The sequence below is a fragment of the Ambystoma mexicanum genome, chromosome 12, assembly GCF_040938575.1.
Source record: "Ambystoma mexicanum isolate Mex_15411 chromosome 12, UKY_AmexF1_1, whole genome shotgun sequence".
NCBI lineage: Eukaryota > Metazoa > Chordata > Amphibia > Caudata > Ambystomatidae > Ambystoma > Ambystoma mexicanum.
Window position 1 is genome coordinate 137970050 of NC_090936.1, and position 21527 is coordinate 137991576.

Here is a 21527-nt window from a genome sequence, read left to right on the forward strand (position 1 = left end):
GCAACTCCACAAGATGCTGCGCCAGCCTTCCCCCCAACCAGTGAACCATGGGACATGGCCTCATGACTGAGCTGAAGCGGCTGCGGCGTTGCCTGAGGGCAAAGAGGCAACTGCCCGAGCGGCCTTGGCACCTCGAGTACCTTGTCTTCCACGTCTGGCCCTCCTACGGTGGCCCCCTTTGACTGGCAGCTCCTCTCGCTTTACCAAAGGATGAGTAATAACGAAAGGAAGCTCCCCTCCATTGCTGTCCCCTAGGACGAAAAGGAGCAGGTTGTCGAACTGCAGCGCCCAACAACTTCACTGCAGCATTGGAGGTCTGTAACCTCTCAAGGCTCTCGTCAGCCTTGCTGCCAAAAAGATGTTCCCCGTCAAAGGGCATGTTGAGGAGCCGGGCCTGCACATCAGGAGCAAACCCCGACTTGCGCAACCACGCAAACCTGCATATTACGGTGCTCGCCGCCATGGACCAGCTGACGCAATCTGCCATGTCCAAACCCGACTGAACGGTCTCACAGATGGCATCCTTGCCATCCTGGACCAGAGCAAGGAAACCATCCCGTTCGTCCCCTTCGGGAATATGTTCAGCCGCTAAGGAAACAGTTCCACAGAGTGTGCGTGAAACAAGACAAGGCACACACGGAGTTGGCCGACTGAAGCACCATACCCCCTGAAGAAAACACTTTCTTCGCCCAACCATCAAAACGCTTGTCGTCCCTATCAGGAGGGATGGTAGGATACAACGTCTGCTTTGCTGGGGCCGTAGCTGCCTGCACCACCAAACTCTCCAGAGTGGGGTGCTTGGTCAAGTAGTAGGCGTCGCTACTGGCTAGGCGGTATTTTCGCGGAAAAGACTTACCCACTGCCAGGAGACTCTCCGGAGCAGTCCAAGCCACCGCCACCCTCCTCTGTAGAGCCATATGGAACGGCAGTACCGGGTCAGTTGGTGGACCTTGGTCGAGGATATCCGTAAGGTCATCCTGAAGAAAATCCCCTGGGGGAGCAGACTACCCCAAGTACTCAGTGACCCTAGACATAAGGTGCCGGTACGAGGAGTCGGCATGAGTGCCAGGCTCAGGCCTACAAAACTTCACCTGCGGAGAGGTGTCCAGACCACTGGTGTCGTGCAGGGACTGATGCAGGTCCTCAATTTGGCTATGGCCCGAGAGAATCTCATCTGGCACCGTATCAGGGACCATGCCACCTCAGAAATGTACTCAAGATGGCGGTAAGAGGGCACAGAATGGGGAACAAAGCCATGCTTTACCTTGGCCAGAGCCTTTCTAGGGGGTGCCACTGTGCCCCGGGGCACCCCCGTCGAAACAGCCTCGAAAGGCATCGAGTGAATCGTCGTCTACGCCGAACGCGGCGCCGACAGCATCGACGGCGTCGACACAGGCCTCGAGGGCAGAGCCCCGAGCGTGTCCCTCGACAGCCTGGGCGCCGACGACTGCTTCGGAGGCGGAGCCTCGAAAGAGTCCGTCGACGACCTCAGCGCCACAGGCGTCGATGTCTTCCTCGAAGACACCATAGGTGCACACGGTCTCGTGCGCGTCGAGGACCGGCACCTGGAACAGGCATGGCAAGAACGATTCCCCTTGTCCGAGCGGGACCTTTCCCGCAAATCGTGCCAACCAACCGAGCCCGAAGGCATACGAGCGGTGTCTCTCAACCGATCATGACCGACCCCACTCGGAGGCGCGGACGGACCAGTGCCCTGCGATTCGAGAATCGCTAGCCTTTTCTTACTGAAGGAAGCCCATTCCTCCGACGTCACATGCTTGGTGGGATAAGCGACCCGCCGACAGGCGGAGTCCTCGGATGAGGACGGGGAAGGCGACCGATGACAGCGCTTCCGGGAGTGCCTCAAAGAGGCAGAGGAGTGGCGTGACCTACTCCGGGACCAAGACCCACTGGACTTCTGACGACGATGCGGAGAGTCGCCCCTCGAATCGTCCGTCGAAAGCCCCGCAGACCTCGACTTCCGTGGCTTGGACACCTTACCTACCAACAGTTTCTTCATGCGCTCCCGCAAGGCTTTGGACGTAAGCGACTGGCAGTCGACACAATCATCCGTGTCATGGGCCTCCCCGAGGCACCAGAGGCAGGCGTCGTGCGAATCCGTCACTGACATCTTGGACCCAGTCCCCGCACTTCTTAAAGCCCGGACGCAGGATGGAAGACGAGGTAGACATCACGAAGAACTTCACAAACGAGAAGAACCGAAAGAACAGAAACCTCCAAAGAGTCGAGGCGCGCCGAGATCTCCGAAGCGAACATGAAAAACGGAACTGAGGCTATGGGCGTCGTGCATCCTACTTTTAACATCTGGTGACGTCGGCCGTCGGAGGAGGTCCTCGAGGACGGCATATCGACATCATCGACGCAGACGCCCAAAGATTTTCCGAAACAGCACAGCTGTGGTGATTATTGTCAGATATGGAATACGTCGGAGAACCCAATCCCCTCGAAATGTACATTAAGCGAAAGCATAGGGCCTGAAGGTAAAAAACAGGAAAGAAACTATGTTGGCTGATGACATGGGTTTCATAAGGTATGCTAGAACCAGGTTAAGGCTCCATGCAGGTGGAATCCTTTTCCTTGGAGGAAACATTCGAAAGAGGCCCTTCAAGAAATGTTTGATTAGTCTGTCACTGTAGAGTGGGGCAGATGTTCTTTTACGTGTAAATCTGGATATCGCTGACATGTGCAACTTGATGGAAGCCACTGCTAGACCGTCTGTAGCCAATAACAAAAGATAAGGAAGGAGTTGTTGAGGTGTTCTATCTAGCAGCTGCAGATTAGGTTGTAGTGCACACTATGCACAAAATCTCTTCCACCTTCGGCCATATGAGATGTTAGTGGATGGAGCTCTTGATGCCGCCAGGATGCGACAACAGTCCTGAGCGATATTCAGACTTCCAAATTCGGAGTGGTCAGGAGTCATGCCACCAATTTGAGGGAGTCCGGATTGTGATCTAAGATTAACCCGTTGTTCTGGGACAGGAGATTCAGCTGGGATCCAAGATGAATCGGATCATCCACTGCCAGCTGAAGCAGGTCCGAGAACCAGGTCTGCCTGGGCCAGAACAGGGCCACCAGGATTACCTTGCAAGCAGCCTTGCAAATCATTGGAATGGTTTTTCTTATGAGAGGAAAGGGGGGCGGGGAACAGGTATGCAAATATACCGTTCCAAGGGAAGGAGAATGCGTGTCCTCAGAAGTTTGCATGTGGGATTCTGCTGTGAACTGCTGTGATTGCTTGTTTTCGGGACTGACGGAAATGTCCAGAGTGGGGAAGACCCCATTTCGAGAAGATCTTTGCTACTTGGGTTCTGTGCAGTTGCCACTGGCGTGCCTGGGAGGGGTCCCTGCTGAGGGTATCTGCCTGCTTGTTCTGCATCCCTGGTAGGTGGAAGGCTTGGATCTGAATGTTGTGCTGGATGGCCCAGTACTAGATGGTTTGTGCTTCCTCGAATAAGATGTCTGAATGCATTCCTCCTTGCTTCCGCAGGTAGAACATTGTGGTTGTGTTGTCGGCGAGCACATGCACAACCGACTTCTTGGCCAGGGTGAGAAAGGATTTGAGAGCCCAGTGAACTGCCCGCAACTCTAGGACTTTGATATGCAGTAAGGTTTCTGTGGATGACCAGAGGCCCTTGACCTGGTGCTGGTCCAAATAAGCACCCCATCCGATTTGGGAAGCATCGGTCAGAATGGTGCATGGGAGGTTTGGCTCCAACAGTGGCATTCCCTTTGTGATACCCTCTTTGCCCTCACGTTCCTTCTCTGCTTGTTCTGCCATGCAAATGATCTCAAAGGAATTGTGATTCTGTATCCACAACTAGCATCCAAATCCAATTGTACTTTTCAAACTTAGCTGTGCTTGTGCATTCTATAGCTGTGTTTATGCATTCTATTTGAAAGTCAAACTTAGCAGTGCGCGTGCATTCTATTTGAAAATCAAATTTAGCTGTGCATGTGCATTCTATTTGAAAGTTAGACTTAGCTGTGCTTGTACTTTTTGCGTCGAGTTGAACTAGCAGTGTTCTGGTGGAGACGGATTGTTCCTTTTTTTGCTCGAATTACATGCTTCTCTGTAACCTGCTGGCCCAGTGACTGTTCTACTCTTTCCTGCCCTCTCTACACACCCATGGCACTTTCTATTTCTCCTATCTTCTCCAACTGCTTCTCCATTAACTATCCTTCCCTTCTCACTAAATCTGGTAGGAAGAAGGATATATTTGCCGCCAAACCTGGTCTCCCCTTCGCGGATACCTATTTCAGTGCTTCCTCCAGACAGACCCTGACTGACATTCTCTTTGTCGTTCCTTTGCCAGATCTATGGACTCTTCATATGATCTCTGTGCTCTCTCATCTCCCAATAATAGTGGCACCCGTTGGGAAGCCCTTATGGCCCACTTCGAGTCCTCTAGTGTCATCATTAATGTCCATCTAAATGGCACCATCATCGTCCAAGGCCCTCAGTCCAATCTCCTCCTCTCATCAATTTCCTTTAATCTCCTGCTGTCCCCTCCTCTCCCCCTTGGCTACCTTGCCCTCTCCTCCCTCATCTCTTGCCCCACCTAAGGCTGGCAACCTTCATCTTGCCACTCTCCACTCTCGCTCTGCTGTCAAACACTCCACTGACATCTGCCACCTCCTGGGAGAACTTGACCTCAATGTCCTTGGTCTTACTGAGACATGGTTCAGCCAGCTCTGTCACGAGCTTTGACACTCTACTCCCTGATGGTTACAAGATCCTCTCCGTACCCAGATCCACCCGCTCTGGAGTGGGTGTAGCCCTGATCTTTCCTGAGTGGATTCCTGCCTCTATCATTCCCACGCAGACTTACTCCTCTTTTGAATGCCTTGTCTGCAGGCTTTCTCTCTCCTAGCCACTTTCCTACTGTGGCTAATCTCTACCGGCCCCCTGTTCAGATCACCTCATTTCTCTCTGAATCGGTGGACCTCTCCCTCCCTTCTGGCCTCCACCATTCAATTCCTCCTCCTTGGTGACCTCAATATCTATTTAGAAAACAACAATAGTGTTCCATAAACAAGTGTTGTCACATGCACATTATAGTGAGTCCAGTCAAATCACATTGTTCATGCTATTTTATTCTGGAGTCAATATTGTAGAGGATACGTGTTTAGACCAAATTGGTCCTTTTCAAGGCACAGTATCAAATCGGCGTTGAACATTTTGTAGAAAACATATAGCCATTCATTCATGTCATTGTTAAATTGAAAACAATAGTGCTTGGGCCATTAAAGTCAAGAACAATTGAACAAGCCATACCATTACATGAATCTATCATCCAATAAAATTATTCCACCAAACAAAATGATAGGGTTTGGATTAATGAAGAAAAAATTATATTAAACAGAAAGTGGTGAATACAGAAAACAGAAGAGACCAGAAAAAAATCAAGACAATTATTAAATGCATAATAACATTACATCTGTCAACCATTGTGCCACAATTCAAGCATATATTTCTCTGAGCCCAAAAGTTGTGAAGAGTATTGCAGTTTATGTAATATCAACCACCACATACACAAAATGGTGATTATGACAATCTGATAGCAAGATTAGACATCACAATCCGGTTGAAATTGTTCCAAATGTCATAAATCCATCATGACACTGATATTATACGAGCAAATACTCAATTTTATTCATTGTGACATTGATGGGGCATAATATAACATGTTGGTAAATGAGGTGTGTAAATTTACAATAGAAACACCTTGAGAGGACCTAAATAAGACCCCCCCCCGCCCCACTTCCCTTAGTCAAAGTGATGGGGGGGGGCGTTGGCATTTTTGTAACTTGCAAAGGTGCAGTTTTAGTACCAGGAGACCTTATGAGGTCGCAGTACTGGTACGATTCCCTCTGAGAGATTCCTGGTGGTAAACTCCAACAATAATCTGTAAGATTGAAACCCAGACTGGGGCTTGGAGGAACTCTGGAATGTAGCAGTGATGGCAAGTATGGGCCCTGGGGTGGTGGCCACACAAACCAGGGCCAAAGTAACTGTCACTGGTGAGATGTTTAGAAAGAACAAGTCACTGGGGGATGTGGGGGAATGGATTGGAGAAAAGAGGTTAACTCACATTTTCCCTGCTCACCACAAGAGCTCTGAAAGCCTGCAGAGCTCTGGTATTGAAGTCCAGCACTTCATGGTGAACCGTGTTTGTGAATTCTCAAACTAAAAATAAGGCACCCAGAGTACAATCTTGCCAACGCCAAGATCTGAGACAGCAGAGACAAGTTGCAAGGATCTGCTTCGGATAATTCAGGAAGACATCTGCTGGTTAAAGTTGCATTGTTGAGGCATCAACAGCAAAAATACAGGACCAATGAACAAGCGGATAAAGGGTAAGCAACACAAATATAAAAAGAAAAACAGTTTGAATAGAAATGAATCAATGAAGATTGCAGCTGTGTGAAAGGCATCCAATTTGTACAAGCAGAGAGAAAGAACTGTGCCTGATGACACTTTTTTTAATGATTGAATTAAGGGCTGTGAAGATAATGGCACTTGTCTTGGAAGCAAGACAATGCTACGCCGAATGGGTTTAAAATTCGGTCCCGCACTTAGAGGCTGGACTACGGAATGAAGCGTGATATAAGAACCCAGTTTAAAAATGTAAACTATTAACTTCCTTAAGCTTTACAATGAAACGCTCCGTTCTCTGTACTTGCAGTACAAATATTCAAGGAGTCTCAAAGAAGGGGAACGCGACTGGAGTGCATTACATGCAGCTATTTCAGTAAAGTATGAAAAATGTCCCTGGGACCTAGAGTTTGGGGGCCCTCAATGTTGCTGTAGTGACTGTCAATGCAGCTGGCAGATCCAATATGTACAGTAAAAGGATGGTGAGGTACTCTTATCCTGCATTGACTGACTGTCACAGAGCTAAGCGAGATTGCTGCCCTTCTTGGCACTCATGTGTAATTGACATGCCCAACTACTTTGTGTGGCTCCCACCCTCATTAGGACATGCTCCCATGATGATCCCTGCTTTATTTGATTCACTGCTTTGACATTGAAACAGTGTGCAGTACTAGCAATCGATACACAATAAGTAGACCAAACTGCAAAGAGAAAACCAGAGGATTTTGTTATCATCTTTTTATTAGTTTGTCAACAAAACATATTTCCATCACACAGGATGTAACAGGGTTGTACAATAAACTTATAAGATGAACACATCAGCAACATCTTATTTTTACCCCATCAAACAACATACAGAATAACACTACCACCCTTAAACATGTCAAGTTATTATCTCCCTATATAAGTGTTTAAAAAAAACAATATATCTGCTAAATACACAAACATTGAACCACACAAAAGACGAAAAAGAGAAGAAAGAGGAAGAAGAGAAAAAAAGGGGGGTATATCACTCCTGTCTTCCATCCTCACCCTAGACACTCCAGCATATAAGGCATTAAATGGTCCCCATAACGAAAGGTATTCTTCCTCCTCATCTTTAATCTTTGATGAAATTTGTTCATACTTTGACAGAATCTGTAACTCCACTAACCAGTCCTCAACAGTTGGTTTCTTCCTTGTCTTCCAAACCCCAAGAACCAGTTTAATGGCTACCAACATGGCCTCATCTATCCAGTCATTACATTTCTTAGTACTTCTACACCTTCCCCTATGGTGAAGCAAAATTATGTTCACTGCTGAATTGCATGACAACACCAAAAAATCATATCAACTCTATCAATCATCTCTTTCCAGAAGTACTGAACTCGTGAACAGTTCCAAAGTAGATGCAAGAGAGTACCTCTGTCACGTCCACAGCTCCAGCACAGTTCATCTGTCCTCAACTTCAATTTGTGCATCTTGACTGGTGTCCAGTAGACTCTCTCAACTATTTCCTGTCTGACCAAATGCAGATTCAGAGCCGCTCCCAAATTCGTGCTCACCCCAAGTATATCTTTCCAATCCTTATCCGTTAGGTCTATATTTACATCTATTGACCATGTAACATTCAGTTTATCCCATGCTGCAATATGCCCAATTTACATGGGCATAAAATTCATGTAAGTATGTACATTATACTCCTGACCTACCATCAAATGACATACCTCTGGTTTATTCCAAAGTGAATCATTTGCCATATTTTTCCTTCGGTTAATCGGTGAAATCAATTCTACTATGCATACTTATTCTGTTCTCTTTCACTTAGATTGTATTTTCTCCGCAATTCCTCAAATTCTAATAGCCAGTTACCAACCAGTATATCACTTAGGTTCAATATACCATTTTTGACCCAACTCTGCCAATTCATGCATCTATTAAGTTGCAACGCCTCATTATGCCAAATAGACACATCTTCGCTGAATCCATAATTCTGCCTATTCTCCTTAAACCACGACCACAACGCCTGCCTAGTCGCCACTATACGCTGTAATTTTAACTTCTTATTTGACAGCTTCCCCATAGTATAAAGACTATTCAGACAATATGGAGCGCAAATTTCTTTTTCCATGCGCATCTAGATCGGTCCCCCAAAATGTTAATCTCTAAAATAATATGAACTCTTCTTAAGCAGAAAGGCCTTACAGTATTTCACTAAATCTGGGTAGCCAAAATCACCTTCAACCGTTTGCATTAATATATATCTCGGAATTCGAGGTCTTTTTCCAACGCCCCATAAAAAGGATTGAAAAATGTTATCAATCTTAAGCAGCTGTTTTTTTACTAATAAATAATGGAACTGATTGGATAATATATAATATTTTAGGCAACTAGACCATTTTAATTGCATTCATTCTTGCCCACAAATTTAAAACCAACCTTTCCCACCTTTTGATAGAGATCGAGATTTTAAGGTGTCCAAACCTGAAAAGAGATATGGTGAAAAAGAAGCAAGAATATTCTCTAGAAATGACTACGTTCTTTTCTGCACCCACAGACACGCACCATCCAAGGAGCGAGAAAGAGCAGAGCTCTTCAGACAAGTCCAAATTCATCTACCAGAGTTCCTAGGGAGAGCATTAAGCTAATATTGTCACTTGCTAGAGCTAATATCTATCTGATATTGTTTCTAGCTTTCTTTTCTTGTTTGTCTAGTTTTAGGTGTCTTATCCGTTTTCGGGAGTACAGAACCAAGAAAACCCTTGTGTGTCATTTTCTCGTCCAAATTGCCGACACGCATTTCGTCTCTTAAATCGTGTTACACCGCACCCACGATATGTGATTTTATGGAGCCTTTCTTCCAGTAATGGAAGGTAGCGCTTTTTTTATGGATTACTTGAATATAAGTATAGATTTAATGTAACAAGAGAAATCTGAAACCAATCTCTAATGTCTATTATGTATTGTAGATCACGTGAAGAGTGGGGTCGTCATCGGATTGGTCCTGCAGCACAACTGTTTTTTCTATATGTCCTGAAGATGGACATTTTGGACAAAAAAACAACACACTATGATTTTCTTGGTTCTGTACTCCCGAAAAGGACACCTAAAACTAGACAAAGAAGAAAAGAAAGCTAGAAACTATATTCTATATATAGGAAGAGTTTTCACTCAAGTGTCTAAAAACATATGAATCACTTATGTACTAACCGGTCATGATTCCTACTCCTGGGCATCCAGATCAAGCCCATCAGCCCCAGGAGCAGGCATCCAGACATCTACAAAAACCCCAGCAGCCCCAGCTAGGGGCTGTCTGGGTTCCGTCCTGGCGCCGTAGGCACCAGGCTCATAATAAAAATCAGTCCTGGCGCCATTACTTACCTCATGCAGACCATGCTGCAAATAAATCCAAGCCACGTGAGGCCTGGTTGGGACTATTTTACTACAGGGACTATTTTTTACTCAGGTGTGGTCCTGGGGAACTTCTTTCCTGGGACTACTTTGGAGGCTATTTAAACCACGCCTGAACAGCAGCACATGCTTCGTGTTATTCTGCATCCTGTAGCGTGACTCTCACCGTGCCTGCAGCCAGCATCCAGTCTTCTGCCAGGCCCTCCTCGAATCCGGAGCTCCTAAAATAAAGAGGAAGAAAAGGACAAGGTTAGAAAACGAACTTATTTCAAATTCCTCACCTGATTCCGGATCCATTTCATCTCCCGACCTGGAAAGTACATCAGTCCTGCACGCGTCGCTTCGCCAGCTCCAGCACGACGCCATACTCACCAGTTCTCACAGCATCTTTCGATCTGGCACTGTCTCCATCATTTCCTCCCCGTACTCCGGCACCTAGGGGCACAAGAATAACAAGGTGAGCCAAGGGAATCAACAAATACCTCTTACCACCATAGACTTACCTGATTTACCACCAACGGTATTATTCTCCATATCTTCATATGCCGCATCTGTAAAGAGGGAGAAAAACAACAATAACGCATGCAATAGTTACCGGACAGCGTTGGGTAACACAGACTCTTACCTGAACGCCAGCAGCAGCTACGAGACTTTCTTCTCACAAACTCAGTTGCAACTTAAGGAAGGAAGGGGACAAGAGTGAACATCGGGCACATTGAACTCTTTGAACTTGATACTTACCAATCCCGCCTGGGACTTCAGAGTCGATGCTTACCGGAACTCTCCCAACGCCTTCAAACCAGTGAAGTAACTGGTATCTACGTGCCCCTGCAAGACACGCTGTCTCCCCTTGCAGGAAAATACTTCTTCGGGTCCAGCAGACAAGACTAGGCGGGCCAGTCCAGACTGTCATCTCTGCACTACGCATCACGTTGACGGAGACCGCAGCTGTCCGGGTCCGATCGACACCCCTGTGGGGTCCAGGTGAGCGTAACATAACCCTAAGTCACAATTCTGTTTTTAGAAGTGTTGTATCAGTAGTGATTTGTTACAAGTATTTATACCCTCTCAATATTGTGTGATTATGTGGAGTAATGTTTTATGTTGATTGACAAAGCCATGTGTAAGGCCTTCAATATACACTACATAAAAATATTTTTTATCAGAAAATGAGTGACCGACTTTAGCACTGTAGGATTCAGTTTTTCTCTTGTACCGTAAGCACGAGTGTTAGCTAACTGTTTTGTAATTCTGAAAGTGCAAGCATTTATGCTAATAACACGATAAGGGAAAGGTACTTCTCCCACAGATGGATATTTGCACATACCCTTCCTCGCTGGAGTCTGGTCCCCCGAAAAAGAAAAAAAAAATAAGTGGAAGTACCCAATTTACTACCTGCTAGAGCTAGTGCAAAACACTGCCGGAAAACAGAATGGTTTCTCTTGTCCTTTTCATCAGACACAGACAGTTCAGGGGATGATTTAGATTTGGTTGGGAGAAAATCGAAGAAAAATTCAAAACATAGGACTATGGCCAGTAGCGGGCTGTTCCTGCTGTTCAGCAGGAGCAGCATCACCTGTGAATGGGAGGTGTCACTTGTACTGTCAGCTAACAGTGAAAATCCCTGAGCTCCAAGCAAGACGGAGTGGGACCGTTAACAGGCTGTTCCTGCTGTTGTTCAGCAGCAGCACTACTACCACCACTTGTGAGTGGGAGGGTTACATGTCTTTATAACAAATCATTTTATAACAAATGCACATATAACGAAAAATATATAACGACAAAACATAACATTTTCTTTTCTTTTTTTGAGGGGGTGGGAGGGTCCCCCAACCCCCGTTTGCCCCAGGTATAAACCCACCACAACCATTTCCCTACTAGATTCAATCCTTTACCCAAACCCCACATACATTTACGTAATTTTTTTGTTATATCATTTTTGTTATATATTCATTCTGTATTAAATTGTCGTTATAAAGACTGTATACCGAGTGGGAGACATCACTAGCATTGCCAGCTAACAGTGAAAAACCCTGAGCTGCAAGCAAGCATGGCCTGTAGCGGGCTGTTCCAGCTGCTTCAGTGCAACAAGCCACTGGGGCTCTGTGGCCCTGTTTGAGCCTTCGTGGACTTATTTTGTGCACGGTCGTGTCTGAAGCAGTGAGCTTCAAGTCCTGTGTCCTGTGTTTGAGCATCGAATTAGTATATTGAAGCTCTGGCGTGCTGTGGTGCTTTGGTAGTGCAGCGTGGATGGACACTGATTGCAAGGGTTGTTTTCCTCCCTTTTGGTTCACATTGGCACACTGTGTTCTGCTCTCCACACCTTACTTTACCCTGCCTGGTAGTGGAGGAAGCTGTGCGGTTACTGTAAGAACGGGAAGAAAGAAGAGTTGTACTGGCTAGATTTGGCTTTTTTTTTCCTGTTACGGTCTATGTTTATTGGTCATTGGCCATCAACTCATCGAATATAGACTTGGTGTAAGAATGGCACCCACTAATACGTGATTGAGGAATTGTCTAAAAGCCTCACCTGCCAATGATAAAGCAGCAAAATCTGTGGCTTCCTGTGAACTTTGGGATTAAGCAGGAGGTCGGAGTCTATACTAGTTATATCACCCATATGAGACTGTCAGCTGCTAACTGGGAGAGAGGACAGGACACCACACGTCTAATGACCTCTGAATGCCAGAGTAGGTGAGCAGGCAGACTGGGGAGCTACACCATTGCACTCTTGAGGCAGCCATACGTAAATATGATTCGGGCTCCGGCCGCAAAACAATCAAGAACCAAATTATCTCCATTGGCTGCATAACCCCAAAGCGTGCTACTCAACGACCCATTAAATACATATCTACCCCACCGGCTAGCTAGCCCATTATGCCTCCGATTTCGCATAAACAGAAATAAATTCTAACCGTCAGGAGAAAAATGCCTACTGTCTCCCTGTGGCAATGAGACAGTCATGCGGTGTTAAGAGAAATAAAAATGGGTCTTTATTCAGACTTTCAAAAAAATGATGGAAATAAAGATAAGCTTCCAATCAGAATTATTTTCTGAAAGGTCCTTCTCTGTGCTTATGCTGGGTTTCTTCTCTGTTCCTTGCAGGAAATGGGGTAAAGACTTCTGGCAAGACGTCTCCTCCTAGTCCTCATAAGCCCACCAGCCTTCAGTAGCTCCCGATGTCCTGTCTGGTTCAATCTGCAACAAACCAAAAAATGAACATCCTCTTGCCTTCCAGTGTTGTCTTTATACAGGCAGAACTTAACAGGCCAATCAGTGTTCACTTCCCCCTCCAGTCCATCTAAGCTTCCCCAAACCCTCCCCTTTTTCCCTAGATGCATTGCAACTTGTCTTCGTCCTCGACCTCCACCCGCTCCTTGTCCCACTCACCTCTGATCAAGTAAGTGCTTAATTCCTCCCTACAAGGGATAGTGTGGGTCTCTGGGAATCTCGTGTTTTTGGGCTGTATTGTTATTATGTCAGAACGCTGTTTTCCATAATCCGCGGCACTCAAGTGGCTCACAACTGCAGAGCACCCGCGGCTCCCTCATGCGGCGGCAGCCCCGCATCTTACTGTTCGCGGTCCCTTGACTGCTGCCAGAGTCGAACGTCGGCGGCTTTGCTAATTTGCAGTAGTGCGACGTTTCGATTCGCGTGTGCCCGCCCGAAGGTTCCATGTCCATGTCTTCCTGACTACTGCCAGAGTCGAACGTCGCCGTCTCTGCTAATTCGCAGGAGTGCGGCGTTCCGACTCTCGCGTGCCCGCCTTGGAGCTCCACATCATGTTTTCCAATCTGGGTTTCTCCTGTATTAAATATTTCCTGCCCCCACCATTCCCCAACCATGTGGGTCTCTGGAAACTACGGTTTCTTGGGCCCCTCTATGATATAACTGTCCATCTGGGTAGAACTGTCCATCTTGACTGTTACAATCCCCAAGTTCATCAGGTGTAATGAGGAACAAGCTGAACGATTTCTGAAGATCTGTGGGGGCGGCTCACACCCTTATTAACAAAATACACAAGTTTCTTGGCAATACCAACATCCCTATAAGTCTGTATCCCTGGGTACAGGGAAACGGGGGGGGGGGGGGCTGCTACAAAGCTGGCTATAATGGCCAATAAGCATGACCTAGGCTCCAGCAACAGCAACATAGATGCTACCTGTGGACTTGCACACCGGGCAGCTAGCCAAATAATGCCTGGGTATCAGTAGAGACCTGGGAAGACCCCGTTTATCTGTGGCAACAGGAAACCTACAACTCCATGCTAATGACACTCCAGCAACCACCATGATCGCCACGACCACTACTTTGCCCACCACCACCCACACCGGTCTGACCTCTACCAAGTCTCCACTAGTCAATCTTGACCTCACCAGCACCTCCAATACCCCGAAGTTCACTGCAGTCATTCTGGGGGTGAAGGTCTAACCACATTGTTGGAAGTCAGCAGGGACACAACCACCCCAATCAGAATCCAAACGTACGATACTCATGGACGGGCAGGGACCGAGGAGGGGCTTTTGTAAGACAATCTACAGGGGCCCTGGGAATGTCCCAAAGCAGGATTAACTGGCAGGGGTCAACAGTGGCTTTCATCCTGGTACCAACCTCTCCCACCCCGCCTATCTCCCAGTTTCCTCTCTTCACTCTGGATCAGTACCAATGCTCAACACTGACCAGGATGGGGTGACTGACCCAGGGGCCCACGCATGCAATCTTGTTTTGTTTGAGCTGGGGTCAATAAAAAAATTTAAAAAAAACATCTCCAATTGCTGCTGGAATATCACGGAAAGCAGGGACCAAGGGAGAGGTTCCTACCACCCAGGAGGGCAAAAAGGGGGACTCAAATGGTTTACCGACTGTACCTTTTGTCAATCCTGTCACCTACCTTAATAATGCAAACCCCAACCCTGTTAGGCTGGGGTCTACTAGTGGCTGTGAGAGACGCAAAGCTGAAAGTGCCCTGCTCGACAACGCACTGCTGGTCTGCATAGCCTAAAGTCCATTCCACTCCATTCCTCACAGACTACCAGGAAGGGTGAAGGTGGCCCAAGGCGCAATGCCACTATGGGAAAGTTATCTACTGGGGTTGGCCATGCGTCATTGAATCGTACCACCAACTTCAGCAAGGGAATAGTGCCCGGCTGGGCAGTGTCTATACATCTACATAGGGTTCCAAAATTGCCCCCAAATTATAATGCACCCAGGGAAGCCCTTGTGAATATGTCTATTCACTGGATTCCGGGCTGTGCAGGGTTGCCTATTCGTAGCATCGGAGAAGGTCCTAAGGTGTACCAGGCTGCACTACCAGGGGGAAAGGTACCCATGATTTTGTACAAATTGACTTTAGGAAGCCAAGTGTGGGAAAAGGTATATTGGGCTTTGTTAGGAGATGTCACCCCGCAGCCAACACAGTGATTGAAATCGGAGCATACCCTGGGGGAAATCCTGATGCCCACCCTGAAAATAACCCCCGCTGGCCTGTGCTTTCAGGTGCAAACAGGGTCCCATTGCAGAAAAGGACACTGGAAAACACTTTTGGGCCAAAATGCTTTGGTGAGCTAGGAGATGGTTGGCGCATTCTACTTGGCCGTAGGATTCACTTATGGAAGTGTGCTCCTTTGAGAACATAAGCAGGCCACAGAGGTATTGTGCATGATTTACTTGAAATATGGATGCAATGTTTAATTTGTTATTGTTGTTGATTTGTGTCACAATGTACTTTTATGGTCCTACGGCCAAAATAAAGTTATTGATGAAAAATGTATTGGATGCCCTTATAACTAGAAATAACTAACTGTGATATTTAGATGTTGGGCGAATGCCACTGGGCAGCCAATTGAGCCAAAAGAAGGACATGGGTTATGAAATATGTCAAACCGGTTAGTTTAGCATAGTTTTACATTTTCATTAAATAATGAACAGTAAATGCATTGGGTACACAGAGATTGCTAAATATGTTTAGCAATGTGTTTGTACTGCAATTTAAAATAATATACAAGTAGAAAAATCATAGGTAATTAACATACATGCACGTATTGATATACTCCTCCAACTTCTCAAGTCGTTTCTTATGATCATCAATCTGTTCTTCAATCTGTTTCTTGCTTCCCTAAACAATCAAGAGAAATAAATTTAAACACCTTATAAGAAAAAGTAAAAAGAAATTTACAATTAAAAGCTACACCTATAATACTCGTCAGCGACATTGTTCAGACAAACCATGTTTCGAGTTTGCTGTCCATTTTTACGAGGACCCCTTAACTTTTTTACTGCCACCTGTATTGTTTAGGATCTGACCTTTAATGGTCAGAATGACTTCTACTAATGCCCGACACTGCAACCGTTTATAGGCATATGGCCAATTGCAGCCCTGATTGTGGTCCCTTGCAGCAGGGCTGAAGAATGACACACAAAAGAGTGGTGCATGTAGGCTGCAGGGCTGGCAGGGGGGTGCAGTGTCTCAAGCAGGAAGGTGGGGGATGAGGGACACACCTGTAAACATCGAGAGGGAAGGGGGCAAGAAGAAAGAGCACCACTGTGGGAAGATGTCTTTCACAAAGTCACCCTTTGGAGAGTGGAATTCAAACCTAGATCCCAAAGTGCATTTCAAGCACCCCATTTCAGATCCAGCGAGTTCTACAACCTTCTGAAGTCAATTAGGTCATTAGTTTTGTCTACTCAATTGCAAAGCTGTTGTACCTGGAGTAGACCCAAGGTGGTACAATGCTTCTTGCAGGAAAGCTAAACAAATTTTATTGCACCATAGACAACATTGGAGAGTCGAAGGAACTATGAAAATGTTCACATGAATTTACGCTATCGGCTCAGGAGAGAGTGTGATCCGCTGTTTGCCGCTATTGTCTGTAAAGACCACGTTAGCTTATGGTCCCCGGTTGCGACAGGGTTGGCCGATAACTTTCCAAACAAGCAGACGTGTGGGAATATTCTTGAGTCAGAATAGGTAGCACATTTATCTTCATTATACAGTGCAGCAGCCAATCCTGCAGCCAGCAAATTGCAGGGGCAACTGACTGACAATGGCCCTGCGACTAAGTTTTATTCTTTCTTATTGCAAGTTGGAAAAAGTTAAACCAAACTTCACTTCTTTCAAATCTCCCAGCCCAGACCTCTGGCCTGTTGATGTTTATAAACTACAAATAAGGTAGTGCATCCCAGTTACCCTTCCTCACTAGGCACCAGTAATTACAGCAATGCCAGGGAATTATTTCCCTTCAGACTCAATTCCCAGGCATCGCTGTTGAGGTTTATAAACATGACACTTATTTTTGGGCACCCATCCTTGGAACGGTTTTTAAATCAGTGTGCAAGTCTGCTAAAATCCCTATGAGCTGGAAACGATACACTATAGTGCCAATATTTAAAAAAAGAAGTCAAGACAAACCCAGAAGTTACTGCATGATTGTCCCTGTTAGATGCAGGCTCAAAGTTATTTGGTAAACGTTATGAAGAGCTGGTGTCTGATGTCCAATGTTGCCTCTGTGAAGGGCTTGGTATAGTTGAACAGGCACCAAAATTACTTTTGATTACCAGCAAATACACGGTTGGTTATGGGTCTCAACTTTCTTTTGGCTTTTATGGATATTTCCAGAGCCTTTAACTGTTGATGGTGGATATTTTAAAAACTCCATTTCATCCTGGAAGTTTAGGGGCGGTCCGGCCTGAATGTCAAACTGTCTTCATTTACATCTCAGCATGGAGTTCATCAGTGCTGTGTTTTGGCCCCTCTTTTTAACTTCCTGGAAGACAATGTCCTAGAAGAACCTTGTGCTAATTTTAGTGATATGCCAAGGCTCAGCAGGTATCCACCAGGCCAACTCATATGCTGATGATGCAGAATTACTGGCCTGTATCCCTAAAGATCTGCAGACACCGATTGATCGGTTCATGGACTCTAGAGGCATGGCAGTTAACACAGGAAAGTTCAAATTAATGGTACTGGGAAAAAGTTGGGTCAAGTCCTGTCCTCTAACCGGCAAGTCAGAGAATGGATTGGGTACAGATATACAATCGATTACGTAGGCATCACGTTCAGTAGTACTATTGTGTGAGATTAACATGTGCGTAACAGGAGAGGACAAAATCAATCAGGTTTTGCATTATTCCACCTAGCTAAAGGCCCTGGAAGCCATCCAATCCAACCTATGCTCATGGTTAACAGCAGAAAGACTACATAGTTGATTGAATTTGGGGCCTGTATCTGGGGCTGTGTTGGTAGTAGAGTCTACTTTTCATAGGAAACTCTTTAGTCTCCCCCAATCCATCCCCAACACTTTCACTACAAAATAAGTTGGGGTTGAGCTCTTTAGAAGAATATTTAAAGATAAAACCCTTGTAACTTTGGTGTTTGTTCTGATCTAACTGTTGCAATTTTTACTCAGATTGTTACTAGATTTAGTACAGAGTGATGTGAAGCACAAGATTAATTGCATAATGTTTGTAAAACCAGAACTTGATAAGCTGGGTCGGATGCATTCTTTTAATTATCAAAGTATACAGGACTGCGAAGGAAAGATTTGTCGGACACAGCGTTTCCAGCACAGAACAACCCGAGATTCTAAAAGTTACTTTATGTTACTACATTCCGCTAAAGGCAATACCTGGGATTAACAAAGATACTCACCGTAGTGACTACTGTACTTCTACTCCATAGTCCCCTTTCCCCCATACTTTTGGGACATTCCGTCCCGTGGGACGGGAACCAAGCACTTTTGTAAAAAAGCATCAAATTGAAAATGTGGTCCTTTTCTTTTTACGCGGGGAACCGCACGCTGCGTAACCCCGCCCTCCTTAGCTCCGCCCCGCAAATGGCCCTTCAGTCCTTTTCTATCGCCAGGTCTGAGACCATTTAAGCAATAAAAGAGGATACTTATTAGAGGGGACGGCGGGAGGGCGTATGGAGGAAAGGGGACTATGGACTAGGAGTAAGGTAGTCACTACGGTCAGTAACTTTGTTATACTCCTACGTCCCGTCCCCTTTCCTCCATACTTTTGGGATATTACCAAGCACTCCTCACAGGAAAACGGGTGGATGTAACTCCTTTACAGAAAGAGGTTTTTAAGAACCACCTGCCCGAACTGAGCATCGGCTCTGGAGCTCAGGTCTAAGCAGTAATGCTTACAAAAAGCTGGAGGTGGAAGCCAATGTGGCTGCTCTGGCAATTTGTTTTATTTTTATTTTTTTTATTGTGATCCTTTAGTTTGTACAAACTTTTATCACAGAATCTTTATGTGGTTATTTTCATCTTGAGTGTTAAAGTTTTCCTAAGCACATACTTCTTGGGTTCAAGAGTTATCATTTGGATCTTCCATTGTTCTTTCTGAATTGTCTCTAAGAAATCAAATATTGCACAAGTTATTTTCATGTTGTGACCTGATGTCACACACGACCACCAGTCTTCACTATTTCCATTTATTGGAAAGCAAAAGTCCAAATGTAGAGTCCTTTGACTCGAGATTGCATCGCAATTTATGATCAGATGGTAAAGTGATTCGTATCTTTTTTGCAATGTCTACATAGGTCGTCTTTTTGATCCAGGTTTTTTCTCATCCATCTCATTTCATTTGTTTGTAGTGCATTTAGCCGCAGTCGCAGAAATTGGTCTCTATGGTGGCGATATGGACATTTGACTAGGTATTTTGGCTGTACATATAGTCTATTTAGTGCAGATCCTGACGTGAGTGTACATTTGAGGAGTGCTCTTTTTTCACTATTCAGAATCCATCCCCACCATTGAAGACGTTTGACAAGCTGCGGGTGGGTATTGCAAAGAAGCGATTTCGATGTCAGCGGTCATCATAATTTGGTCTACTTTATAGGTCCACTCCCTTAGAATCTGTGAATTTGAGCTAGATGTATCTTGTTTGAGTATTTTGTAAGCTGGTTCACCAGGATGTTCTTTTATTTTGCGTAGGAGTGCACAAGCTTTCCAGATTGTTGAGTCGTATAAGGAATTTATCCCCAGCTCGTATCGCAGGCTCGTCATCGAAACATATTTGGGTAAACGTAGGGCTTTGCGCCAAAACAGCCCTTCGAGAACATCCCATACTTTAAAGTCGAGGTTCCATGCGCATTCGGCCCCAAATGTAATTGCAGTTAGTACTTTAAGTAGAATGTTAGTAGCGGTCGAACAGATCATTTTCCGTATTCATTGTGTAATTTCAGTCCTTGTAGGGCGTATGTTAGCATTCTGTTTCGCAGATCTTGGTACCATGGCCATTCTCTGATGGAAGTGCTGTAAATGATTCCGAGGTAGCGTATCGACGTTGTTTCGATTTCCTCGTTTGCCACATACCATTTAAAATGGTTTGATTTCTGACCCATCGTGTTCTTCATTTTTATGATTTTGGTTTTGGCTGAATTGATCTCGAGCATATGCTTTGTGAGATAGCTGTTTAATTTAGTCAGCAGCCGCTGTAATCCTATTGCTGTCTGGTCAGCCAAGACAATATTGTCTGCATACAAAATACAGTTTAGTTCTTGGTCATTTATTCTCGGTGGGAAGCACCTTACTTCTTTTAGCTCGATAGGTAAGTCAGAGATGAATAATTTGAATAGCAATGCAGCCAGCGGGCATCCTTGTTTGACACCTTTTGACGTCGGGATTGAGTGTGTCAAATCTCCATTCCGATTAGTTCGAATACGAACCGATGTTTCTTCGTATAGTGCTCTTATCGGGATCAATATATGTGGAGGGCATTTCCATTGTGTAAGCTTTTGCCATAAGAGGTTTCGGTTTATTTTGTCGAAAGCTTGCCGCATGTCCACAAACGCTAAGAAAAGAGGTTTCTGACCTTTTAGTGAGGCTAGTTTTAGTAGGTTTAGTAGTAGTAGATTTACTTCAGTGCACACGCCTTTAGTGAAACCTGTTTGCCGACAGTCACCGATGTTTTCTTGTTTAGCCCAAGCTGACAGTTTTTTTTTGTAAGAATGGAGCAAATAATTTTCCAATTGTATCTAGCAAAGCTATCGTGCGATAGTTTGCCGGGTCAGCTCTAGGGCCCTTTTTGTGAATTGGTACTACCACGACTGTTTGCCAAGAAGAAGGTTTTTCTTGGGTAGTTTCTATTTTATAAAATAGTATTTCAATAAACTGTGCCCACCGCTCTGGTTCTTTTTTAAGCATCATATATGAGATGTTATCAGGGCCTGGGGCTCTTGAATTCTTTAGCTGCATAATTGCATTCATGATGTCAGTACGAGACTGTTGCGTTCCATCGTTCAGCCAGTGTTCCATGCTTAGTTTCCTTTTTATTGTCACTATCGTTAAATAATTCAAAGAAGTATGATTCCCAAAGCTGGGGAGCTACTTCGTTGATCAGAGCTTGGTTGCTTTTGGTGTTACCTGCGTTCAAAATTGCCCAAATTTCCCTCGAGTTATGTTTTTGAAATAGTTCTAACATTATTTCTGCTTGTTCTTGATCTCTTTGGGTGGAGAACGATTTGACCCAATTTCGTTAACGTTGTCGGCGAAGGCGCAACTGCTTGTCCTTGTTAGGATGGTTTGATTTCTTGATTTTTCTGATGTCATGCAGAAGTGTTTTTTTTTTCCCTCGCTAGCTGGTTACTGAATTTATGTTGGTGATGATGGCCGGCTATCCCTTTCGAGGTCGTTTTCACCATAAATTTACTTAACAGTGGCACATAGTTTTCATCTTTTCCAACTGTGATTTGATCAAACATGGCAGTGAGCTGAGAGATATGCTGCCTGTT

At 45.3% G+C, this 21527-nt stretch overlaps 1 protein-coding gene across 1 annotated transcript in view; it reads right to left on the reverse strand.

Moving 5' to 3' along the window:
- Positions 1–21527, reverse strand: part of SMC1B (structural maintenance of chromosomes 1B) — a 2377846-nt gene that overhangs the window by 1659596 nt on the left and 696723 nt on the right. The window contains exon 8 of the mRNA XM_069627687.1: positions 15823–15905. Coding sequence (XP_069483788.1) covers positions 15823–15905 — 83 coding nt within the window. The remainder of the gene's footprint in view (positions 1–15822; positions 15906–21527) is intronic.